Genomic DNA, 27,501 nt, shown 5'->3' with positions numbered 1-27,501 from the left:
TGTCTGCACTAGGTTTAAGTTAGGCAGAGACTGGAAGGATGTCTGGTTTTAGGATACATCTTAAATCTTGAACTGACGCGAAGCTAATGACAGAACAAGTCATGCCAACCTTCTGCATCACAGGACAGACGGCGTCTGTTTCTGCAGAGTAATGGACTGTCTACTGCCTAAAGAATTCAGTGTGCAAATTAAAGATTGTTGTTTATCTCTGAAGTGGTTTTGAATTCACTTGTTTGCTTTCTGCACAGTTGTCTCTTAAGCTTTTATCTTCCAGACCTGTGTGCAGACATCTTGTTCAGATGCCATAGCTTTTCTTCATTTTGTCCAAATTCTGTAAAAGATGACCATTTATTGACATGTCCCTTTGGGGAGAAGAAGAACCACAGCTTTGCTTCTTTTACGGTTTCTTCAACAACAAAATTAAAGCATTCTCCAGGTATGTTTTACTTAAAAGTCCGTTACATGCGTAACTGCCGCAGCAGCACATCAACATTTCTTAGCTTTGTGCTACAAATTCAAAAAGTCACACGTTAACACTGATCAAAGCTCACTTTCTCCTAACAAAATAATATTGCACTTAACATTCTCGCACACCAGTCGCCATTATTCTCACATATGTGTATATATATGTATATATACATATATATACACACACATATACATATATATATACTGACGTCCTTGCCTTTTGCATTCACACAGATCCTCATACAGAAACATCAGTAAGAAAGTCATCTTAAAAAAACACAGGGGGGCTAGAAATTACACTAATTTCAAAAGGAAGTATTCTACACTATACTTGTACAAATCTCAGGTGTTTTTTTTCAAGTGCTATACAGCAAAAACAAATAGTGTTTTCTTTCAAATAAAATGCCAGCAGGCTACTGCTCATCCTCATTTTCCTGACCCGAGCCTTCTGAACGATCACCTTCCAATCGATCTGCAAAGGAGAGAGGGAAGAAGGCAGATAGTGAAGAAAACAGGAGGGTCCTGAGAAAGGCAAAGCCAGTTAACAGCATCAGTGCCTGGGCACTAATAGGCACTAATTACATCAAAACGTGTGTGTGTGTGTTTACCTGATCTGATGTGATTTAGGGAGGCCAACATTCGGAGCATGAAGGAGGCGGGGACTGTGATTGTGTTCCTTGTTTCCTCAAGCATCAGCTCGTTCCGAGTTATTACCTTGATAAATAAAAAGAGAGAGCGGTGAGCTCAGGACGTACACTGGATTCTTTGAGGGCACACAAAGAGACAGTTTAATTTGACTGATGGATTGTTTAAGTTGATTGGGGATGATTCCCTCTCTGTTTTGGGAATCTCTGATATCTGGTTTTGTAACATAAGAGAAGTTAAGATGCTGCATTGGTGGGAGAACTTATCTTTTTGTAAGAAAGTAGTAGAGGACGCTAAATCCCTTGGGAATTAAGTGCAGTTTGGCAAAAATAAGTAGCTGAGTCGGTGGATTGCTTTGTTCATGTAAGACACCACTGGTGAATATTTTTGTGCCCTGATGACTAACCGAATGAACCCTTAAGAAAAAGTTAAATATTTCCAAAAAACAGATTATTAACTTTGATCACAACAGTTGGATAAAAAGATCCGGATAACGTGAAGCCACAGAGGAAACAGTTTCTCTGGGTATGTCCAACAATAATCCCCTATCAGCACCTCACACCATATGTAACACGATAATAAATTCACTGTTAGCACATGATATATTGTTTGTTTAATCTGTGCAAAAACCAAAGTGTAAAAACAGCAACTCATGGTGTCACAGACGGTTATGTGCTGGACTAGTTCTTGGCTGTCTTGAGTTGGACTATTTGCAATGTAAAACTTGCAGAATGTAAATAAACCTTTTTGAAATGTTCCCTTTTTGAATTAGTGGGACTGTATATTAGGGTCTCAATCATGATTCTGTCCATTCACTGATCTCTTTTCAGTCGTACCTCACTAGCAAGAACTCTGTTGAAAGATGGCGACGCTTCCAGCGGCGACCAAATCTTGATATCATAGTCTATCCCTGAAGAAGCCAGAACTGTAACAGAGCAGAAGATGAACAGGAGGGTTAAAGCATATCGTCGTGTCGTCTGAGCTGCGGAGTGAAGGCGGACCGAGACTCACTGGGGTCGAAGGGGTGCGGCTGCAGGCAGTTGACCACGTGGTTGTCGGCTTCGAGCAGCATGAGGTGCTCGGCGGTGTGTCTGTCCCAGATGAAGATGTGGCCGCAGTCTGAGCCGCTCATCACAAAATTGTTGCCCCAGAAACACGACTCCTTTATCTGAAGGTGAGGGAAATAAACGCCACCATGAATAACTGCTCTGCTGCCTGTTAAAGGAATAGCTCAACATTTTGGGACACAAGATTTTCTCTCTGAGAGTCTGATAAGAAGATGGACTGTTGAGTACAGAGCTGGAGACAGGAGCAAATTATCTAAGTTTATCATAAAGATTAGATACAAGGGGAAAGAGCTAGCCCATCCCTGTCATAAATTCAAATATAAACAGGCCAACATTCTTCTCACCAGTGTGTGTTTGATTTGTAGACAGATCTGGTGAGTTTAAAATGCAGCTTTTTTTGGCCAAAACAGGCAACGTAAGGCAACACAACAGCTGGCCCCCCTTCAGCTGCTGATGTGGGTTTGATGACTCTGGTTCCTTCCAAAACTCTGATAAAACTTCAGGAAGTCACTAAACCCACCTGCTGGTTACCAAGGAGTAGTTACAGTACTTTTTTTTCTCCAGACACTTTCATTATATTTTGCTTTAAAGCACATAATAAGATACAATGAGATTTAGAGCTTGATGTTGATGTATTTTTTTACTTTAGACAGACTCAGGATAGCATTTCCCTGTTTCCTGTTCTTATGCTAAGCTAAGATTATGAAAAAGCCTCCCGATACCAACTTCATATGCAGATACGTGACAGTGGTACAACTGATCTTTTCATCCAACTCTCTGAAAACAGCAAATAACTGAATTTCCTCAAATATGAAACAGCTTCTGCAGAAGCCTTTTTTATGCACTCCACACTAACATGATTTAAAAGGCGTGACCTGTACCATTGTTCTGGAGTTCCGGTGGCCTTTGTAGACCATTTTGACTGAGGGTCTCCTGATATTCTGGGTCTCGCTCTCCTCCATCTCCCTCCTCTCTTTCCTCCGACGGAACAGCTCCTGGATACGAGCGGCTGCTGACCGTCTGTCAAACACAACACAAATGAATAAATGTTTTTATGGAGCATGCAGAGAAAGGAGACACAAACCCATGCTGTCGCTGATGCTCATGCTTTGAATCTTGAGTGAAACTCATATGCTGTATTATCAATTCAACCAATGACAAGCTTCGAAAGCAGCCACGATCAAAGCACACCACCTGCCTGCTCCATCAGAACTGATTTTAGCCTTAAATATTGTGATGCACAGAGTGTCAACTACATGAAGGCAGTGCCACTAAATAAAAGCAGATGATTCATGTTGTGTACTCTTCTTTAACAAGGTTCTACTGAGGAAATCAACTTCATTTTGGGGCTTTTTTACCCGTCATGCACACATTCTCTGTTCATTCTCCGCCGCTGCGCTGTCACGCTGCAACCGTCACCACTCGTGGGGTCAGTACTCGCGTGCTCATCACTCGCACTCTACAGTCAGCTATGTGCATATTAGTAACTTTGTGAGTGAAATGACCAAACCAAGGCAAAAACCGTTATCTTCATTCTACATCATGATGTGCTGTTGAGTTTTGATGCTCTGCCGCATGTCACACACCTGACAGGCTAGATGCTTTTTTTGGTGCAACAACATTACCTGATCATCCTATCTCCTACTGCAGATCCTCTGGAATTAAATCTATTATGTAGTGAAACAGTCAGTGGCAAGGCATACCAACAAAATGATTTAAAGGGGTAATATTAAACAAGAGCGCCGTCTCCATCAAAGAGATGATAACATACCTCTGTCCCTGTCCTCTGAACCTCGTCGATGGGATGAGAATGGGATCGTCGTCGCTGTCGTCGGAGTCCTGGTGGGCCCGAGCAGGCTGACTCTGGCCCTCCTCTCCCTCCTCTCCTGGGGGCTCTGCTCTCCTGCAGCCTCCTGACGTGTCCTCCTCCGGCTGACTCCTCTCCAGTGGCGCAGACGCCGCGGCGCCCCCCTCAGAGGAGCCCTCCGCCGGGCCCTGAGCTGATGAGCTGCCAAGGGGGACGGAGCAGGAGGCGTCACAGGGCGGCTCTGTTGAAGCGGCGGGCACAGTCTGCTGTCCCGAGGACTCAGAGGGAGCTGAGGGGAAACGTAGACATACATTTAGGACTATTTTCACTGTGGTAAGCGGTACACATGCAGGTGAGCTGTGTGTTTATATTAATAGTATGCAGACTGATTATGGTTCACCTGTACATGTTTTCTGTGTTTTGTTTATTTGTAGTTTCCTCTTTAGGGAGACAGTATTTCATACGAGAAATACTTTTGTGTATTTTGTTTTGTTATTTCACCTCTGACCAATGAACTGTCTTTCTTTTAGTACCAAAGTTAAACAGTAAATTAACACATCCTGATCATTATCTTTTCAGCCCGGTGTTGATGTATGTTTTTTAAAAGTGATCTGATTTAAACTTGTCATGACGCTACTGGACTCACCTTGTTCTGACACTGAACTCTCTCTGCTCTGTACAGCCACAGCTTCCGACGCTTTGGGACCTCCACTGCCCATAGAGCTGGATGTGTTACTGCTCCTGAGGAGGAAGAAGATTGGGATTCGCACGGTTGTTTTTTGCTCTGGACGGTAACCAAGGCCATTAGAGATAGCCATGTTGCTAATGCCATCACCACATAGAAACACTGAGTAAATAAATATCTGAAGAACTTCAATTCCTATTCTTGCACAAAATTTTAAAAAATTCAAGCACCGTCAATGATCCGTGTCTATCTAAATCTTTTTTTCAAAAATTATGGCCTTGATTCCCCCCACAGAATTCACAAAATTTCAAGGATTTTTCAGGAACCGTTGCTCCAGGGTCTGCATCTGCAACATTTGAGTCACGCTTAATTGACGAAAGTTAAATAATTCTGGAACTCACTCATACATTACAGAGTCAGCACGATCTGTTCATTGATTAGATTTTTCTGCTTGGCAAACATTTTCCGTCGTCACAGTCTCTCTCATCCCATCCTCAGCGAGTGTCTAAGGCTGGTGCTGCCAGGAGGGTATGACAGCACTGTTGACTATTATGCCTTCTACTTATCTTCAACAGATTGTTGCCTCATATTTTCCTTTTTCATGCCTTGTATACAATTTGGATGAGGTATTGAATGATTTTATTTCTATGGGGTCCATTTTGCAAACTGGGTATATGGCAGCTTATAGAGGGTCCATTGTCACGTGATTAGAGCTCTACAAAGCTGAGGTGCAGCAAATATGAATTCTTTAATATGAAAATACTAAAATGAATAAATCGGCTCTTAAACTGTTCTTTTATCTCTGCACGCTCTGGTGTTCACTCACCACTCATCAGTGAAGTCCAGCTTTATGGTGCTGGTGGTGGTTCCCTCTGAGCTGTAGTGTAAGCTGAGGACGGGCTCCGCTGTACTGGGTCGACTGGTGCCTGTTGTGGAGGTGGTGGAGGTGGTGGAGGTGGAGGAGGTAGTGGGAGCACTGCTGCTGACTGGTACTGAAACAGGCTGATCGGGAATTGAACCTGCAGCTTCTGCAGCTCCTGAGAGAAGAGAGGACAACACACAGGTACATAATAGTAAGCAATAAGCAAGAATTATTTGATGTTATACAAAATCTGCTCTGCTTAAATGCAATAACTCTGACAAAAGGTTTTAGCTGACAGTTTTGTTCCTGTTGTTCACAGCATGTTACTGATAGTTTCAAAGCACACTGGGAACATGCAACCTCCTGTTGCATCATTTGCTTTTGATTAACAACAGAAAACATGCAGCGCACATCAGCAGAAACTCTCTAACAGACATATGGACGACCACCAGCCACAGCAACGAGACACAAACACACGGAGACACAAAGTACACACAGGTGAAAGCCCCTGAAGGATCATAACAAACGCCTCAGCTGGTTATTACGGTCATGGTACAACCTGGTTTATGTCAGATTTTTGTGAAAGTTGTTGGGGACAGTTAGCTTTAGCTAGTAAACAAATAAGACCCCAATGAAAACTGATGACATTTGTGCATTGTCAAGAGTAATAGAATGGAGGCCTGTCCACACCAAGAACAGTAATTATCACAGTAACTTGTAACAGTCCAAACTAAAGTGGATGGTGGATTCCCCACCACAACTATAAGAACAGCGACAGTTGGGAACATATCGGTTATAGTTCTTGGTGTGGACGGCCCTTAAGATTATGTGTTTTGGTGTTAAAGTACAAGTTCACATATTACATATCGTGGCCACAACTCTTTACAGTGAACAAATGTAAGTATGTATGTTCATTGTGTACATTATATGTTTAGATAAGAAAATACATATCAGCTGATGAATTGTTGTCAAGAACTGGTCAGACACTGGTATGACTATTCTTTTTATGATACTGAACTAAAAGACTGGCAGATTTGGAATGTTGTATAAACAGCGAGAAAACAACAGATAATAGAGAAAAACAAGGTAAAAGTGAGATAAGTTTCTTTTCTCGTTTGTTACATTTTTGATTTGTTGTTTTCTTTTTAGTGTAATTTAGGTGAAGTAACCTTGTAAGTACTGGCAGAGGCAGTTATATTAACCTGTTAATAATCCTAACTACAAGGTCTATTTGAATAATAAAGGGAACACTTGAAATATTTGTTCAGATGTGTAAGTATAAGAATAAACTGGGTCTGAGTAAACATCCACTCAGACTTCACAGGTTAAGGACCCCCACCTGTACCATGTATATCAAAACAGCTGCTATTCAGACAACTGTCACAGTAAAGAAAAAAACAGACTACTATTATCATTATTATTGTTGTTATTGTTGTTATTGTCATTATTATATCCTTCAGTCCAAGTAAAACAAGTGACTTGGTTATTCTGTGAGCACTTAAATACGCATCTGGACAATTAATGGGAATAATTGGAAAGTAAAGTGGTGGAGAGAGAGAAATAAAAAGCCTGACAACAATGGCAGACAGACTGTGCAGAGGTATGACAGTAAGTGTTTATGAGGGGGGATGAAGACGACACAGTGAGTGGCAGGGTGGGGGTGGGAGAGGACGCACCCTGCTGTTCATCCAGGGTCATGGATCCCAGCTGTTTGTTTACCACAGACGAGGGGGAATCTGGAACACAAATGACACCGACTAAACATCGGACACAGAGGTCAAACCACACAGTCAAGGCGTATGAGGGTTAAAAACTTCATGTTAAAAGGATAAAAACCCAAAACGATCCAATGCCAAGCAGGAGGAGCTGTAAAATCAGCCAAAGGAAAACTAGCGTCATCTGCTAACGAGAGATCATTTCACACACCTCATGTGCAGCTTTTATAAGCAAAGTGAGTGTCAGAGATTAGTTAGCCTGAACAAAAACAAGAATATGACAAGTTCACAGATGCTCACTACATGTCCTAGCTTTAAATGGTTAATTCCTAGAGCATTACAACTATCAAGCCTGAGGTAAGACACCACAATACACCTTACAACTAAATCCTCTTTGAAACTTCACAACAATCCAAATGTGTACTTGTTACACACTGAACCTTCACCGACAATCTCTTGATTTACACAAGATTAGTGATAAAAAATATTCTAGCCATACAAAAGCTCCAGTTCTTCCACCCATCAGTGTAGCCTGATGTTAACATAACAATAAACAATACAAAAAATGTTTTCCCCTTTGCAAGGCAAAGGAGTTCAACACTTTAAAAACCTTTGTACAAACAATAACAATTGGACCAGCATTCTCTCCTTATACTTTCATAAATGCAAACTGCAAGAAGGCATAAATGAATATGCAGGAAAACGTGCAACACACCATGTAAGCTAACATGAACTGTCTTTCTATGCATTTGCACTGTCAGACTTGAGTCATTAGGGGGCCAAATCTGCTCTTTAATGAATAATAAAACTAAGAAAATGTACAAGTGACAAGCATCCCTAAAGCACAGTGGTCATTAAAAATACCCTCTCCTCTTCTTCGTTACTTTTACACTGTACTTTTCAACTTTTCGCTATTTGCATATCAAATACTACATATAATCTTATATATTTAAGATACAAGAATTGTGGCGCTCTCTGTAGTATGACAGTATATTAAAAGTAGGTTAAAATAAAACATGGCAGGGGAGCTGGTAATGTTCAGAGAAAACACTTTTTGAATTTCATGAGACTACAGTATAAGATTCACAAGGTAAAACCTTTGTGGTTGTCAGTGAACCACATGTTTTTGTAAAGGCATTTTTTTTAGGACAGTGCTGGTAATTGGGCCAATTTAGGAGGAAATACCTTGTTTTACAGGGAAATTCTTCGTTGTCTGGATGCTTATGATGATATGGCAACTCTGAGCCATAAAATAAGACCCCAATGAAACCATAAAACCATAAAAATATATTTCTTTAAAGCTACAATGCACCAATACACTGTTATATTGTAGAGAATTAAACCATATAGAACATTTAAGCAATAGACAACTATATCTAAAGCCATCACTTTAACAGATACAGTAGATGAAGCCTAGTAATGTTACATATTCCATGCCTGAAAAGGGCTTGGACTCTCAAGTTAAGGTAAGATCAAACCAAAGTGAATCAAGAGTTAAGTCAACTCAGGCCTCATTACAGAAAGTCTGAAACCCAATCTGAGCTCAGTTTGGGATGACATTAAACATTTTTGGTATTCCAGAAACAAACTTCCTGAGGGTAATGATTATCAAATGATGTTTATCTGTGCTTGAAATTGGTTGTTTTCTTTTCTTCCATTACAGTGAACTAGCTAGCCAGTGACAAGTGAAATGAAACAGCTGTTGCCATGAACACAGGCAGTCTCATGTACACTGTAATACTATAATATCTGTTCAAATCAAGATTACATTTCTAGTCATGATGTCTTAAGTTCATGTACCATACGAGGTCTGAGATACGACGCAGTCATAAGTGTAGGAATTGCTTCTGTGATAGGATTGTTCCCATCTTTGAAAATTCTAGACAGGAAAAGCAGTTTGGAAAGTTTTCTGTAATGAGGCCGCTGATCGTTACGTATCACCAAACACGGCTGAACAACCACAAAAGCAATGAGGACGCCAAAGCGGAGCTCCTTACTGGCTGGTGCCACTCCAACAGGAGATTTGCAGATGAAAACTAAAGCAACACGTGGTGTGATGATGCGAGAGCAGCAGTGAGTTAGGGGCTGAAGCAACACAATGACAGCTATGGAGGTTAATGAGTACAAGGTGCATTATTGGGGAATGGAGAGAGGATCTCTGGAGGTATTAGTGGTCAGTTCTAGCAGGATCGGGTCTTTCTGGAGCCTAGCAAACAAACATGTCTGCCTTTCCTACATAGAGGGGAAGATGGCAGGGGAGGGGGCCCAGGCAAACAGCCCGTATGGAGGAGGTGCTGCGTGGGCAGGGAGCTCGGAGGGGAGGGTAACCTGTGCAGGGTTGCGTCTCATCAGCAGCGGCAGTAGAAGCAGCTCTTTGTGACTGTCTCTCAGGGGCTGCAGAGGAAGAAGAGGAGGAGAAGGAGGAGGAAGAGGAGGAGGAGGAGGAGGAAGAAGAAGAAGAGGGGGCCGCTCGCGGACCCCGTCCTGGTGGGTCGGCCAGCCGAAGTAACCTCTGCAAACGCCTACACACTAAACTTATGGGCAGCCGATGAGGACCATACTCTGACAGAGAGGCAGAGGGAGAGAGGGAGAATGGATGAAAGATTAGAAGACTGAGGGGAGGATGTGAGGACAGGAGGGAGCAGAGAGTCAGGCAAATAAACAAGGAGAAGGACAACAGGATGCTTAGGGAAGAGAGAGTGAAGTGAGGCTGCTGCTTGAGTGGAGTGGCTCCAACAAACACACACACACACACACACACACACACACACACACACACACACACACACACACACACACACACACACTCACACACACAGGGGAGCTGATCTAAGGATACCTACTCGCTGTACTGAGGAGTAACATTTCTGAAACATTTGTGGTGGTGTGTGTTTTCAGGTACCTGAGAGTGCAGGTTCTGAGGTGGGCGTCGGCGCGGAGGTCCCGCTTGTTTCGGCCTGACTCCTCTGCTCGGAGTCAGGCGAGGTGGTGATGGGGGAGGTGGAAGGGGCCGAACTCTCCACTGATGAAGAGCTGGAAGGAGGAGGTGCTGTGACTGTAGATGAAGACCCTGAGGAGGAGGAGGAGGTGGATTTAGGCATGGTGGCGGTGGCTGCGGTGGTGGCTGCGGTGGTGGCTGCGGCGACGGGTTCGGTGGGGGCCTCTGGGGCATCTGTCCCTACGGGCGTCTCGGGGGTGCTGGGCACCTGACTGGAACCTCCTGCAGAGGCAGCTGGAGGATTCGACGCCCCCTCTGGACGGACAGCTGTTCCTGGGACAAGATAAATTAATTAATGTCTAATATTTTTGTAAAGAGAAAACCATAAAGCACGAGCCAATGACTCATTTATAACCCACAGTAATAGATGGGTTTTTGAAATACACAAAATTCAACAATGAAATACACATAAAAACATCACAAAAGGACGCTATAAAAAAACAAACAAACAAAAAAAAAAAACATGCACACGCAACAATAATTAAAGAACTTCCACAGGCAGTGGCAGTCACCTCTGGGTCGTGTCTGAGGCCTCGTCCCTCTGCTGCTCTGAGCTTCGCTGGCCTCCTCAAACCAGCGCGACAACATGTCCGACATCCTCTGCATCAGGGACACATTCGGGCTCTGCTCTCCTACAAGAACATGTTTACAGATTTTATAGCTGCTTTTTTTTTTACAACGCTGGACTTGTAATGGGCTGATACAGACACAACAAAGGTGAATATGTTGGGGCAATGTGGCAAAACTAACTTTAATGACCCCACACGACATCCTGTTCACAAGCCATCTCATACAAGATGCTGCTATGAGATTTTAACAGCATATTTCAAAAGGCTTCTTTTATAAGAAATGAAACTGGAGAATTAATCTGACCGGAGCCTCGTGCTTGTGACAGCACAGGATGTAAACATCCACGGCATGTTGGCTGAGTTGTAAAGTTAGCTGGCTTAGTTAAGTGAGCCTCTCATCCATGAGCAAATGCACACTTCCCTCTGAACAGTGATGCTGTCGGTGGGTGTTTGTTGAAAGAATAGTTCCGACATGAGACTGCTCACAATGAGGTCTGTGGATTATATTGAGTAACCGGGTCATGTTTTCTGGCAAGAGACACTGCTGTTGAATATGTATTTTTTATTTTTTATTTTTTGACTCTTTCAGCACCTCAAGCATTTGACATGTCTGATATGTCTGATATCTCTTAAACTCTGTAACTCACACCTCAGGACAAAGAGCACAACAGGCAAGAGAGAGAAGGTGTATTTGTATTTTGATTTTAAATATTTAGCTGAAGATTAAGATTTAGATTAGATTCGATCAAATTGCTGTTTGTCACAGCAAGTGACAAGTGTTCGAGTCGACAAGTTGCATTGTTAGGTACAGCTTGATAAATGTTAAATACAAGATGAAGACACATTTCTGTTCTGATCTGATTTTACATCCTTGAAAGAAAATACAATTATTAATTTTTTTTTAAAAAAGCCAGAGGAAAAAAATCTAGATGGTACAAAAAAAAACTTGCTGATTATATTCAACAATAAATTCTCAGCACGTGGGGGGCTTTGGGAAGTTGTCTCAGAGGTCGGATCTGTTTTTTGTAACTCGAGACCTCTGCTTTAAACTACATGAACAGGAAGACACACATGTCAGCTGCCGTTCTGACTGATCTGGTCTTACCATCTCTCTCCCTCTCGCTCTCAGGACGAGCCCGAGGTCCAGTGTCAGACCAGTCACCTCGCAGACGGAGGCGCTTCACTGGAGGCTGCCTCAGCTGTGGAAACACACACACACACACACACACACACACACACACACACACACACACACACACACACACACACACACACACACACACACACACACACGTACATGGAGAAAGATTAGCAGTTTGTCAGTCAAAGCATGGTCAAAAATAGCCACGCTGCCAAAGCAAAACACTGCTCGTCTCTGTCAGTGTCCTCTTTAAAGTGCCCCCCTCCCTCCCCCTGACTGCACGACTGAGGTTGCCTTCACTTTCCAGTCCCCCTGGCTCTCTCTGCAGGGCAACAGGCTGAGAGCCAGAAATAGAAAAAGGGGGTCTTAGTGCAGGGACTATCAACTGCTTAACTCAGGAAATGTCATCAGGTCTGGATATGGGCTGGAGGTGGTGAAAAGGAGTAGAGGCTGAAAGAGATAGTGGAAAAAAAAACGGAGAGGAAAAGACCCCTCGACAAATGAGGTTACAGGTGGAGGAACAGGAGACGGGGGTAACGAGCCTGTGCTTGGCTGTCCCCTCCACCTCAGCCTGAACTATTTTGGACGATGGAGGAACACTGCCTGCGTCGGTAGCTGTATTTGGAAAGGAATGTGTGTGGTGGTTGCATCTCGACACAGCTGAACTCACCACGGGGCTTTGAAACACTGGCACCATGATCCAGCACATTCAGACACACGTGAAGACCAGCACTGGCAGTAAACACTTCGGGTCATATCATTCTGGTTCCTTAAGATTTTCAAACTCAGTGTCCTACCTAACAAGTACGACGACCCAGATACACCGAAGAAAGACCACATCATAACAAACGCTTCAGATTTTAATCAATAACTCCTCATGCGTTTTCTTCCACATGCTCCTCTATTCTTCAGGGTCGTCTGTTCCCTTCACCGCACTGCATCAGTACAGATTTAGCACTAATGTCCTCAGAGCTCTTAGAGAAGTAGACAGCCACGGCAAGGTCACTTCTTCTGTTTGAATGCAAAAAGACAACAACAACACTCCACTCCAGACCAGCAACAAAATCCTTAGTGACTGTTTCGCTGGGTCTCCATGGCTACGTGAAATGTTATGTTTAGTTTGTCTGACATTCATTACAATTCAACTCTACAAAGGGTTCAAACTTTTGAATGCAGAATGTATGGAACAATAGACATTATGTTTAAGGGTATGCTCTATTCCCATTCAATAACTCTGTCTGCATCAGTATATGACTATACATTTCAGATAGAGCTGAAACTAGTCGATCAATCTCTTAGTTGATCGACAAAAAAGAAAAACAGCAGCATTTTTTAAAACCTGACTGATTGGGTCAGTCGTTTAATCAAGAAAAATATTGGCTGGTTCTAGCAAGTCAGCATTTGCTGATTTAGTTTAACAACATATTATTTTGAAATTTTAACTGAAGAACTTTTTGTTCTATAAGACAAAACAAGCAATTCAGAGATGTCACCTCAGGCTAGTAGAACTTACGATGGGCATGTTTCACTATGTTAGCCATTCTAGCTGTGTGGCTTTAGGCACGGTAATCTTAGTCAGGCAGTCCACTGAAATATCTCAGTGAGTAGCTGATTGATTGCCATGAAATGCTGTACAGACATTAAATGTACCAACTGGATGAACCTAGCTGACTGCGGTTATCCTCTGACTTTCCTTCAAGTAGATCATTGGGTCAAATGTTTACTGTGCTCAGTACTTTGAAATAATACCTTCAAAACTTATGACTTCACCGTCAGCCTCAGCTGTGCTCCGTCTAGTACAAGGCCCTAGAACAAGGCCACAACCAATCAGCTCTCAAAATTGCTGTCTCAGTTAAAAAAAATGAACATGACGTGTACTTAATTTACACATTTCTCTGATTTAGGCAACAAAACCACTGCTTAGATATAAAGCAATATATAATAAGACCAGACAATGGACACAAGTGAGGATAAAACAGTATGGTAGTAGGAAAAAGGAGGAACATTTTAGAAAAGTCTGAAGTCATCTCTGTGAGGTTGCACATTGGCACCAAAGGCGAAAGGCTGGCATCGGCTTGCTAATATGCTCACGACGAAAAAGCTTACAAGCTTTTATTTTACCAGGCAATGTAAATCGTGGTTTGGTCTTAGCATAGAATCGTTTACATGCTAAGCGCTAAACAAAGGCTGATGGGAACCGTTCTTCACTGATAGCGCAAAATGAGGTCAGACAATCTGACTTACAATCTGATTTACTGTACATTCGTCCTCAGAGGAACATTAATGTCTCTATCAAACTTCATGGCAATCCATCCAATAGTTGCTAAGACACACTCAAAATCACAAATGCGAACCTCAGCTACAAGAACGCCAGAGGAAAAAACAGGGGATCACCAAACTCAGTATGATTAATCCTCTGGGGACCATGAATGTTTTATATCAATGCACCCAGTAGATGCCAAGGTGTTTTAGTCAAAGTGGTGACTTACAGACTGGTGCCATAGCTAGAACAACACAGCTCCTGTCAGGGTTCATGTGATGTGTGATGTTAGGAGAGCCCTCCTGTTCACTCACCTCCTCCCTCCTCTCCTCAGACGGACCCTTCAGCTCTCGGGCCTGGTCATCTTTGGGATCAAACAGGTAGATGTAATCGGAGGAGTAGCTGACGAGCACCTCCTGACCGTCCTCGCTGTAGCAGAGAGACGTTACACGACACGACTTGTTGGACAGGTGAGCGGGAACAAACCTCACGCACATGCCTGTCGTCCCCCGGCCCATGTAGTTACCTAAGGATGAAAGACAGGTAGTGGTAAGCTACAGTATCAGTGAAGAACATGAATATTTCTGGGTGATGCTTCTGGTTGAGCAGTTGTATCTTCAAACAAAGAGTGAGAAAGTGGATTTCATTAAATACAGACTTCAGATCTTTGCTCTCTGACTTCCTGTGTTTCTTGTAATCCCTTTTCCATTTGTTTTATTATAGTTTTGCTCATTTTAAAGCTTTTTTTTGCTTGTCTGACATTCACATGCTGTTTCAAATATGTTCAATTAGATAAATGTAAACAAAAATGTTTAATGTTTTGCATGATTAGAAAAAAGGGAGGGATTTTGATATAAAACACATAATTATGAAAGAGCCGTGAGATAATTGGATAATAAAAACAGGGACAAAAACTTTGTGTCTTTTATGTATTTTTATGTCTTCACACTTTAAATACCTTGCTGTTAAAATACAAATGATGTCTTATATTAAACTTATCCCCTGTTTCCAGTCTTGTTTCCACTCTGTGTATTAAACATTTTTCTGTATGACGGGTTTGCTATAAATAGAGTTTGTTTTTTTTTAAAAACATTCTGTTTGACAGGAGGATTTTAGAAGAAGTTGATGAAATTATTTTTAATGCAAATGACCCTTTTTTTTTTACCCTCTCGGGGACATCTGTGGTGACTTAAACTCAACTGTTCCGTTATTCTTGATATTTGCTGCAATTATTTCAAACCTAAATGCCTAAAAGTCTAAGAGAATATGTGAACTTACTACATCAAGACTAATATAAAGACAGAGGAGGCTGAGTGAATGATGTGAGCGAGCAGGACAGCCTACCTGTCGCTCTGGTGCCCAGCATGCGTCTGTCGTAGATCCTCACCGAGCTGTCAGAGCAGCCCACGGCCAGGTAGTACGGCACCAGGGGAGAAATGGATATAGAGGTTGCTGCCCTTCGACAGTTTATCAGGATGTCCTGAAATTAAAGCCAACACAATTAAGGACAAATTATAAAGTCTTTTCTGCTAACCTAAAGTCCACATGCTCAATAAAGGTGGCATCTTAGGAATCAGTTTTATAAAGTGATATACAAAAAAGGAGGATCAGGCAGCTGAGTAATACAGACAAAATATCCTAACTAAATTTTTAATTGTCCCCCTGTGGACGCTGACTCTTCACACTGACAGGTTATTAATTAAGAGGGGGAAGTAACAGAGTCTGGTAAAACTACTCTGACAGTTTTAAGGTCACAGGTACTGATCAGGAGCTTGAAATATGAGACGATGCAACACAATCTCGAAGGAACAGCTTCTCGCTCTCTCTCATACACGCACGCGCACACGCACACACCAAATTCTCATCGACGCAGCGGATTGACTGAATGACTCCAGGGACAGAGCTGTTTGTGAAGAGAGCAGCACTGAAGATAAACTCATATGTTGGAGATGAATGCTTGACACAAACAATCAATACCAAATTACTGAAAAAGTCAAACAGTCAACAAAAAGAGATATAGCAGGGACATCAAGGCTATTAGATTTTAAATGAGACCCTCTTATAATTAAAAATATGTGCTATACACATCATAATGTAATTACCACTTTAAACAACTAAAGATCAACATCACTGACCTGAAAAGAAAATGACAAGAAAACAACTAATCCTCACTAATTAACACGTAGACAGATCTCAGTGATAAGACCTGCATCCTCACTGCAATTCATAATGACTCATTATATGAAGGAGAAAACTGTGACGGCTGTCAGCGTACATCTTTGCAGTCTTCTTTAGTGCAGCTCGTCTTCATGCGAAGGTCAAACCATCGCACTGTGCCGTCCTCCCCACACGACAAAAACGTGTAGGGGTCGTTTGGTACCGTCATAATCTGGCAAAAAACAAACAAACAAGAGGCTGTGTTCTGGAGGCAGAAACCACGAGACAAAGATGTGTACGCTCTGTCAAACAATTCTCTAGTTCAGTACCTCGTAAGCTGTTCCATAATGGCAGGTGAACTGACACTGTCTGTTGTACTCCGGACTCTTCTCAGTGTGGGTGTAGTAGATGATGCCGTCTCCGGAGCAGGAGACGATCTCCTGACCGTTGGTGTGGGGCATGAACTTTGCACTGAAGATGTTTGCCCGGTGACCTGAACGTATGGACTTCTTGACCTAAAAACAAACAAACAAACAACACATTACGGCCAAGAGATCTCAAGAGCAAAACATCCTCCGAGGTCCCAAGTATAACCATAAAGATACAAAATGTAACGACCTGGAGAAAGACAGATGATTGCTGCGTCTCATCCCAAGGTCGTCAAATATTGACACTTTAAGCTGGTCAGTATTTGTGTCAGTATTTGACGACGTGGTGATGGGACTCAAATCAATTGTCTTTCTCCAGGAAGTTGTTGGTTATATTGTGGAGAGTCGTATTCATGATATGCTTGATGTTCAAGTGGTTAAGTTATGAGAGTACTGCTGCTTGGCAAGAGTGTCTAGGAGCCACCAAGACTGACAATATAGCACGTTAGCCAGAGAATGATGTAATGCAGTGAATGCAAATGCATTAAAAAAGATGAGTCAGCGATAAATTGCAATAAAATGACAAGGAAAAACTTTATATGACTAAAATTACAATATATTATCTTATCATCCACTGGAAAGTTTGCCTTGATGGCCCCATTATCTCCGAAAACATCCGCCAACCCATCAAAACTCTTCAGAAAATTTCCTCTTTCTGAGCTGAGTGCACCACAAGAGAGGGCGTTCATATGGACTCTTATTGAAATCATTGAAAGGCAACATTGAACCATCTCTGACCTTCTCCCGAAACACATGTATTCATAAACCCATAGCCCATAAACAAATCCAGGAATAAGTCACTGCATGTTTTGATCATTTAGTAAATTTTATTCACAACTCCTGGGCAGTAGTTGGAGATGATTCGTTTGCCTTATGTGCCTCTTTTGTGACTTTATTTATAAAATAACAAAATAAAAACAAATACACTGATACTAATTGTAACCTTTTAACACATAGGAAGAATAACAACAGCTGTGCAAACCGCTGACATTAATGTCACCACAGATCTAAACTAGAATTAAATCACCTTCCACTGCATGTGAACGATCCGTTATGTGTCAGCTTGTTGCTCACAGGTTTTGGTTGTGAAGATATCAAATATTTAACAAATACATCTAAGCTAATCTTTTTACTCTCAAGAAAAGATATCACAAAATACTCCAACTGAGCTACAGATAAAGCTTCATCTGATTTTATCCAACATTCACACATTTCTAGAAGCGGTGCAAACAATTGTTGTCACTTTAATGATGATGAACTACCTTTTTGTTGTATGGGTTGCTGATAACCAAAAAGGTGTCGTCTGACCCCGACAGGATATATTCACCTGTGTCATTCCAGGATATAGTGTTGACCTGCAGAGAGACAAGATAAATACATTGGCTTAGCAGCATATATTTGGGCTGAAAGGATTAGTGGATAAATCAATCACACTAATAATCAAAAACTATTTGATTCATGTCATTTATCGAGACAAAAATGCTGAAAAAAAAAACTTCTCAGATGTGACAATTTGATGTTTTAATGGATAAAAACGTGATTGAACACATTTTACGGATATCAAACTAGAGGTTCATCCTCTGAGAGGTAGCAGGATGAAGGAATGAGATGAACCTATAGGGTCATGAGACAAACTAATCCTACAAAGAATTACACTTATGTTTCACAGTCGTCTGCTTTTTTCTGATCTGTGCCTCTGTCTGTGAAATATGATACAGTTTGACCACTTCAGGCCTCTAAATCTATTTATATCAATCAATCTGTGACCAAAAAACTCAATTAAACTACTCACAACATGCAGCTAGTAATGAGGGGTTGCAAACAGACACTGGTTTGTTTGAAAGGGTCACATGCTGAAGAGCGTGGGGAACCACTAAAAGATTTACTGAATATGAAAATAAGTGTTAGTTGTGGCCTCAATTTCATTTAACAGGGCAAAAAGATCAAAAGCCCTGAAAAAAAGGAGCGCTCTTAAAAACATGAAATAACAAACTAACTCAAAATGTGCTGTACACTACGACAGCTTCATAAAAGCTTTAATCAACAACAGAAAAATGCACATCTTATTGTCCAATTCAAATTACTTTCATCTGAATATTCATTACTGGAATTACCTTCACATCATGGACGCCCAGCAACCTAACTGTAATGCGTCCATTCATGAATCTCAAAGTCGAGCACAAGAACAGAGCACAACATTGTGTTTACTGTCACTGTGCGGATCAATATTTCATTAACAGCTGCTTGCTGCAGCCTCACTCAGACTTTCATCATCATCACACCTCTGCTTCTCATTTCCACACACTCCCTCGGCTGCAATCGGTGGCGTCGTGCCGCCTGTGGGGGCGAGTTCATTTTACTTTTACAACATCTCGCAGACTGAACTCAGCAAACGGGTTTAAAGTCGGTGTCTGTGAAATTGCACATCATCAGAAGAAGGTGTTGTGCAGTGGAGGTGTATCCGTCTTGTGTCTCTCATGTGATAAGAGATGAACAGTCAGCCAGAGGGACAGAGGACGAGATGATCTGAACGTAGAGTATCATTAAGCCTTTTTTAAACACAGGTCTGAGTAGTGTGTTACAATAACGAGGCACAACACGGTCTTCACCTTCTACAGGCAGACTGCATCGGACCTGGTAAAAGCTACTATGTAACGTCACGTTTCCAAAGATTCATGCTCCACTAAATACACTGTAAGTCTCTCATTCTTTCAATAACAACGGAAAGTTGTGTGATGTAAGGGGTTCAGATCGATTGCGAAATGCAATGACTTCCTTGTTTATACTGATTTTGCAATGCTTGGTGTGGCTCTCATCAGGCTCCGAGCCACCGTCTCTCCCATCCAACAGCTGACATGGTTGAGGCGTGCTTAGCAACAGAAACATAAAAATTACTCAGAGCGTCTATCCATTCTTCACTTTAAGCCTTTCAGTTAATACTCCAGTGGCGTGCTCTCTGTGAACTATGGCATGTCTTCCCGATGAGCCTCTGAGGAGAAGAGATGACACATCGTCCACTCCCAATAACTGGAAGCCTACATGGGCGAACACATCTTTGTCTTACAGAATGAACCTGCCGACCATGTCTTTGATTATTAGTTTTAAAGCATCAACAACTCCTGACTAATGTCCATCACATACTACCAGGGCCCAAAGGGACATCCTATACAATTGATACTGACATGCAACACAGGCATTTTTTAAAAATCCTTTTGTTCATTAACACATTGTTTAAAGTTACTAATAGATTAAGCACTTATTCAATAGAAATGTTCCAGTTAAAATGTTATCTCTGGCTAAGAAGAGTCCGGTGTTGAACTGAAGCGCTCCCTGGTCTTGCATGCTGTGGCTGTTTTGATGTTTTGGACTGAGGGCCGGGCTGATAGCGTGACAGGACGTGTGACAGTTCTGTCAGCGTCAGGTTTCTCTGAGGCATTAACCAGCTGGCCTCACGTCAAAGCGTCGCTCTCTCCGTCTGACACTCAGGCTTCATGGCTGACTTGGGAAACGTGGTATGATGTGTTTTTCTACCAAGATGATACGCACTTTTATTCTTCCAAGACATGGACTGATAAACAAAGAGCAAACAGATCAATAAGTAGGGGCACTTACACAGCCATCATGTACATTCAGTGTCCCTTCAAGTTTAAGCCTCTGGACAAATTCTCTTCTACCTGTGGAAAGAAAGAAAACAGGTTTTTAAAAAAACAAAAAAAACAAGCCAGGCTATCCATTTATCAATCCATCCACGCTGTACTGAATAGTCAAAAGCTTAATATATGTTGACATTCCAATTCTAGGTTGTTGTTTTTTTGTTGTTGTTTTTGCACATCACTTAATTCTGTTTAAACCTGATCTCGCTGCAAAATTGCAGATAAAGATTAGGCAACACTCCTGTTATTAGTATTGTACTATTTATAAAATTAGATTGCAGTGGTGGCTGGGTTGTTTCCGAACATTTCTAATAACTCCAGTGGTTTATAGAGAACAAAAGTGAAAAAACTGATCTAATAATTTTCAAAATTCTCAACATGTTTTTAATCTGACACAATATTCTCCTTCAATCCATATTTGTTTATGTTTATCCTTCCAAAAACAACATTTTCACTGCCGTCAAAAAAGCACATCTGTATTGACAGGGTGGTCCAGCAGCAATCCAACAGCAGTACAAGATATATAAGATATTCAGTACAGCCCATCCATCTCTATATCTATCTCTGCCTCCATCCATCCATCCATCCATCCATCCATCCATCTCTCTTTGCACTTGGCTGCACTCTAGTTAAGTGCAGTGGGAGTTCTGTTGACTGGTATAAAATATCACATTGAACATTTGCATTCAGTATATCCGTAGCCTGTACTGTATTATTAATGCAGAAGAAGCCTCCCCTGGGCCAGCAGATGAAAAAGAGAATGGAGAAATGTTGGTGCTGCCATGAGAGGAGAGAATAAATGCAGGAAGAAGTGGTCCGACAGGTCCGTGGTAGTTAGTAATTAGAGATTCTGATATGAGTTCTGCTCATCTTTCTGCTGTCTCATGAAATGGGCGTACAACACCTCTGTGAAGATTTAACTGGCAATAACACTTAAAAAATAAGATCGGCAAGGGATTTTTGTGAGTTAGCAACATTAAGCAAACTGAGAAGGAGCACAGTCAGGATAATACAACATATCACATTTGTAAGGAATATTTTTGTGAGGGGTTTTTTTTTTCCATTGAAGGGTGTTTACTGCTCCTATCAATAATCAACAACTGTGGAAGATGTTTGTTCACACCTGAGCTGCCGCCTGCTTGAAACTGAAGGATCTAAAGTGAAACACTGAGACAGATGAACTCGCTCTGAGGTGAGCCTGAAACTCTGCTGTTATTTTCCATTTAGAATGGAACAAAAACGACAAATGAATGACAACTAACAAGCTATTTAATGATGAAATATTGTTCATGATGCTGCCACTTCTTCTTGGAATGACCTACTGAAGGACCTGAAATTGTTGATTACTATTGAGCAATTCCCATTGATCCTAAAAACAGTACTCCTGTGGTTGCTACTAAATCTCCACTGAACTCATCACTAAGCGTATTTTGTCCCTGTATTAAAACTTAGCTGGATATTTTGTTTGCGTATGTTTATACTGTGTTTACAGCCATGTAACAATATTTATGCTCCCCTCTTGAAAAACTGATTTTAATCTCCAAGAGTCTTCTACCTGGTTGAATAAACAATACACTACATAAACATATCGCTTCTCAGTTTCACATCCCGGCGACACGCTATTTCTACACAGGCGTTGTGCTGCAGTGTGTTCACACTGTAAACGTGACCAAAAACAAACAAACCAAAGAAAAACTGTGCTCATTGTGCTCAGAACAGTCAGCATGTAAACTGAAAAAAACCCTTCATCTTTGAGAGGCTGTTGACACTGTTCTCCCACAATGCAATGCACAATGGGAAGTTGAGGAGCTACTCATGGTGGCTAAAAATGAAACAATTCCAGGAACATCTTCAGAAAACAAAAAACATCTTTTTTGGTTTAATTTTAACTTGAGTGGCTGATTTCTTGTATTCGAACTGTAAAAACAACATTCTATTGACAATTTGTATATTACATTCTGAATAATACGATTGGATTGGGACACAGCGATAGTCCTCAATATGACAAAGGTCCTGGGAAAACAGCATCTAGGTAACAAAATGCTATCAGCTCACTGTGAGAAAGAGTTACGGCTCTTCTAGGTGCAGCTACCTTCCTTCATTCAACGTGTGTCTGCTTTAAAAGAAGTAGCTGTGAAAGCCAAGTGCTCTGTATTCAAATGAGAGCTTTGACCTGCCCTGACAGGTTCTAGGAGTGTTGCAGCAGGAGCCTGAATTTATCTTCTGTTTAACATAAATGGCAGATATAGCCCCCTTAAGCTCCCGACCACAAACAAAACTGTAATGCCATGTATGAAAAAATCTTGACCTAATTATGTAAAAAATCTTCCCACTGCAGTCGTGTACAGACCGCCCACACAAGACGTGCACATTTGGTATCTGTGGGCCTGTCACAGTAATGACGTTGTTTATTTATTTTATACATCTTATCGACATGCTGAAGTTATGTGAATGACCTTGGTTATTTTTTGCTTACCTTGATTGTGTTTACTGAGGTGAGAGCTGACATGATGCCAGAAAATTCAGCAGAGTTTTCCCTACTGTTGTAAGCATGTTTTCCCATTTTATGTATTGTTATGGTGGCATCTTATTTATTTTTAAATCAATGTAATGCACTTTAATAATTTCAATAATCTAATAATTTATACCAGTCTGAGAATATCAAAAATTAAAAATTATTCATTCTTTCAAAGGGTTCTGCTTGCAAAATTATGCTATTATATCATCATTACATCAGTGGCATAAATTTATTTTAAAATTAAAATAAGACTGTTTTTTAATGTGTCATGTCATATATTGGTGTGTAAAATACATGTCGCAAAGATACATTGACAACTTATAATACATAGCCTGTTTGGGAGAATACACTATATGCCAAAGTGGATTCAGTAGTGTCAGGTAAATGCGTCTGTTTTATTTTTGCTCATTATAGTCACTAAGACCGGATCCAGTGTCATTAATAATCTTGAAGTTCAGCAATAGAGACATACTGTATTTTTCCTTAAGTGTTTCTGTTGGAATTCAGACCACTCCTCGTTGCCCCCATCCCCCCTTTTTGAAGCTAAATATATCCTGACCCACACACGCATCCTCTCCCCATACACAATAACTGCTCCAACCATATCTCAGTCAAGCTAAATACAGCGCTGACTAAACCTCTGTGGCACCTGCCCCACCTCGACAGGCTCCATTCAACCACTGTCAGGTGCTGACTGCGAGACAGGCCTTGCTGCAGACAGGTCTTACAAAGCTTTCTGTCCAGCACTGCTTTCCTCTTTTTACACCACGGTCACCACTGTTGCTGCACCACACCGGAGACAGAGAAATGACTTCTATCCAGAGATCTCACTAATGAGGGCCCTCACTCCAAGAAAGTGAGGGTTACAGTTCTGGTTAAGATTCTAGAATTACAAGAAGGATATGAAACATGAGTGAAAGACAAGCTACATCTAGACACTCAAACATAGACTGTGAGTCTTTCTACCATGTATTCGAGTAATACTCTTATTTCCTGATATTCTGTGTAATATTAGATGATCTAATCCATATTTTCTTCCTCTGTTCTACGTTATGTTACATTACGATGTGTTTTGATTTGAGGTTAAGAAGATTATTGTTCTAGTTTGGACGAGCGGGAATCAAACCACATGATACACACTAAGTGTGCATCATTGTACAAATTAAAGGGCGTACATCTTCACAGAGCTTTAGGGGCAGGAATCAGATGAATTCATGATACAATACCATCATAATACAGCAACTCTGTGACACTGTGAGACAACCATTTACAATACACCATGATAACAGCAAGAAGAACCATTCTGGAGTTAAAAAGTGAAAAAGCTGTTTGCACCGCAATGAGTCTTGGAGTAGTGACTCTGGTTTGTAAAAGCGGCAGTTGAATCTGTTAGAGCGGCTGCAGGTTTTGATTAAAAAAAAAAAAAAAAAAAAGGATATTTGGTGCCAGCGTATCAAAAACAATGCACAAGAGGAAGTGACATTTCACCGCAACAAGATTTTGTCCCAGCCGAATGAGGAAACTAGTATAATGACGAATGCCTGCGTTGTGCATTGTGTGATGAATTAACTCTGCAACCATTCTCTCAGTTAGAGGTTGTTCACACGACCCCGGTGTGTACTGTGGGCATGTTTAGAGAGATGCAATGATGTAAAAGGGCCCAAAAGTTATACTTGGAAGTAAAGTAAAAGTAAACATATTGTGTTAACATATGACTTTGAAAAGAATGCATCACCCAAAGAGATAGTAGTTGAGTAGTATCTGATACTAAATGTACTTATGTATCAAAAAAGTACAAGTAACAGTCAAATTACACATTTATTCACATGTACTTACACTGCAAACTCAGCGTCAACTGATTTCAGCTGAAAGCTTTATCAGATCAGATTTTCAGCCTTTATCTGACTATCAGAATCAGCGTTCTTAAACTCAGATTGCTGATAAAATAAGTATTTAAAAATGTTCTCCTTTGGCTCTGATGCAGCACACAGTCTGAAAAGTAACTAGTAACTCAAGGTATCGAATAAGTGTAGAGGAGTCAAAAGTTTGATACCTGCATCCAAATGTAGAGGGATGGAGGTAGAAATGAGCATAAAATGGACATACTCAAGCAAAATGAAAGTGCCACAAAATTGGGCACAGGAGGGCAGTACTTGAGTAAATGTACTTAGTTACATTCAATCACTGAGAGGATGACGTTTTGAGTAGTTTGTTGCACTTGGTTTCACTTCCACTGCATTATACATTCACTGTAAAACTGAAAGCACTCTATAATGCAGGAAGTCTTCATAAACACACTGCGTGATTCATCCATGCAGCAGCTATACTTGAGAGTTCAGATGATGTTGATGATGATACAGCCTGTAGATGGTTTGCCTTCCTGTACGTCATCTGAAGTACGCTGTTATGTGATGCCCCCCCCCCCCCCGTGCAAAATAATGTGATCTCTGAAAAGAGGAGATAAACATGATTTTGCTCCTCGCAGAGAGCTGCGCTATTACGGATTACACATAACATTTAATCCCATTTATCTGGCGCCTCAGCTCTGGACTCTCGCACAGACAGGAGAAGATGCTGCTAAACTGCGTTCACTGCCGCTGTCTGCTGTGTCTATCTGCCCTGCTCGGCTCTGACTTCGCAGGAGGAGGAGGAACCGAGCGGCTCTCTCTCTCTCTGTTGTTAAGTAGATAGACTAATGGTTCTGGACACTAGCTGTCAGCTCATCTCAGCGCCACAGACCCAAGCCTGCAGTGGAGTTACCTGCCAGACACAATGTTAAAATAGTACATGTTTACCACCTACGCTGCTGTTAGCATTAAAGAGGCGTGTTGTGCTCTTACCTAAATAGTTGGTCCTGATGGTGTTAGGCTGGTTGTATCCAATTAAGCGTTTATTTACATCCCAAACCAGATTGCCAGGGCAGGACATTGTGACCATATGTGGTATTTAATTAACAATAACATTGAAACTAAGCTAACCCCTTTCTTGTTGATGTCGCCTTTTATTATTATCGTCGCTTCGGTTTGGCCATCAAAACCAGTCCCCGTGTGTCGGGACAGCTCTGCCGTTAGCTCGCTGCGACACTCAGCGTTTGCATTGCTGGAGGTGAAAGGCTCGCTGCTGTCCAGTCCCCGCTGTCCTCCTGAGTTTACACGGACTGAATCCCTGCTCTCTGCGCGGCTAACTATCTGTCCTGTCCTGCTAGCCTAGCCTGGTTTATTTCTTCTACCAGACAGCGAACAGCTGTGTCCAAATACCGCGATAAACTACGTGTTCTACTGACGGAGTGGATGGGAACGCTCGTGTTAAGAAGCTGGGCAGCTGAGGGGGGCGGAGTGAGTTTGTGGGTCTGATGTTTTTATATCCTAGAAAGTGAAGTTACAACCTTGGTAATGGCCAATAAATATTATATTATATTATATTATATTATATTATATTATATTATATTATATTATATTATATTATATTATATTATGTGTTAGAGTACAGTATAGCTTAGCATAGTATAGGCCTTTTCTGTGTAGTTTTTCTCTATTAGTACACTACATGATCCCAGATACGCAATGTGGTATCTTTATTGACCCATTTTGTTCACAATACACAACATTTTAGGTAAAACTGAAATATCGATTGTCTGAGAGCTAGATTTTGACACAAGAACCCTTTAAAGACCTTTAGATAAGCAGGGCACATCTTATCAAGGTTCTTGCCATGTCACTTGTTGCTGTCCCTCAGTGCTGTACACCGTAAGTTCATAAAGTACCGCACTGTTGAGGATTATGGATAGAATATCACATCTGCCCAGTATATGAGCTACATATATGAGTACATCTCGTCTTTAACATAAGAAAATAAAATGTGCTTGCATTGACTGCTGTATTTGGACTGGATGGTTCTGACTTTGCTGAATTCAGTGAAAGCTCTGTATAGCAGATGGCAACAATTTGGTGATAATCCAGCCTTCTACAGATGTAAGTGAAGTAAATTCAAAGTTGGAGGAGAACCAAGTATGTTGTTTGACCACATGGGTTGCTGTTTTCAGATTCCTCAAAGAAACGACTGGATTAACCTGTTAAGAGGCTGCGGGGCACACAGGCTGCTTGTAGCTCTGTTTTGAAACCTAGATTGTTGATTTTAATGCTGGTCCATCAATGCTATTGTTGATATTTTACTTAATCTTAGGAGCCATTGCCCACTTTGCCTATTAATCAGTTCAGTAGTGCTCAAACACATTATGATGAGGCAGGAAAATACTCTTTTTACAGCACATTATCTTAGTTACACATGCTACAGATCAAATATTGAATTTAAAAAAGATTGTGTGTCCTCATCTTTACATTATTATCTTTGCTTGTTTATTACTCTCATTTGATGCAAATAATGTTTTTCATTTTTTCATTTTTTTTTTTAAAAAAAGCAGATTATAGATTTAAATGTTTTATGAATTAAATTAAAACATTTTCTGTTTTGTGCATGTCTAATTTAAAAAAGTTTATCAGATATATACTATCATAAAATAATACATTTA

The 27,501-nt window shown here is 41.1% G+C and overlaps 1 protein-coding gene across 6 annotated transcripts; it reads right to left on the bottom strand.

Moving 5' to 3' along the window:
* Positions 1-420: 420 nt before the first annotated feature.
* dcaf6 (ddb1 and cul4 associated factor 6) lies at positions 421-26,252 on the bottom strand. Of its 6 annotated transcripts, none has more exons than XM_037110532.1 (21): positions 25,814-26,252; positions 20,415-20,476; positions 18,065-18,157; positions 16,704-16,889; positions 16,493-16,606; positions 15,562-15,697; positions 14,532-14,743; positions 11,922-12,015; positions 10,760-10,879; positions 10,152-10,514; positions 9,578-9,811; positions 7,211-7,270; positions 5,499-5,709; positions 4,634-4,728; positions 3,952-4,276; positions 3,806-3,847; positions 3,062-3,200; positions 2,125-2,281; positions 1,950-2,038; positions 1,077-1,182; positions 421-940 (listed from the first exon to the last, which is right to left on the bottom strand). In XM_037110532.1, exons 1-21 carry the CDS (start codon positions 25,908-25,910, stop codon positions 882-884), a joined length of 2,994 nt encoding a protein of 997 aa, XP_036966427.1. In that variant the 5' UTR covers positions 25,911-26,252; the 3' UTR covers positions 421-881. The 6 variants fall into 6 exon arrangements, with proteins under 6 accessions (XP_036966427.1, XP_036966425.1, XP_036966428.1 ...); XM_037110530.1 differs by having other exon boundaries at positions 10,152-10,520; positions 25,814-26,251; XM_037110533.1 differs by having other exon boundaries at positions 3,806-3,835; positions 10,152-10,520; positions 25,814-26,251.
* Between the last annotated feature and the right edge of the window lie 1,249 nt (positions 26,253-27,501).

The sequence above is a fragment of the Acanthopagrus latus genome, chromosome 9 (genome assembly GCF_904848185.1).
Source record: "Acanthopagrus latus isolate v.2019 chromosome 9, fAcaLat1.1, whole genome shotgun sequence".
Lineage (NCBI taxonomy): Eukaryota > Metazoa > Chordata > Actinopteri > Spariformes > Sparidae > Acanthopagrus > Acanthopagrus latus.
This window is presented reverse-complemented; position numbering and strand designations above follow the sequence as displayed.

Bases quoted from the DNA above. Each gene is read 5' to 3' on its own strand.
- dcaf6 (XM_037110530.1), bottom strand. From the start codon at position 25,910: ATGGTCACAATGTCCTGCCCTGGCAATCTGGTTTGGGATGTAAATAAA. The intron at 18,158-20,414 runs GTAAGTGCCCCT...GTCTCTCTGCAG, and splicing joins TGAATGTACATGATGGCTGT to GTCAACACTATATCCTGGAA. The intron at 3,201-3,805 runs GTAATGTTGTTG...TGTGTTTGACAG, and splicing joins GTAGGAGATAGGATGATCAG to ACGGTCAGCAGCCGCTCGTA.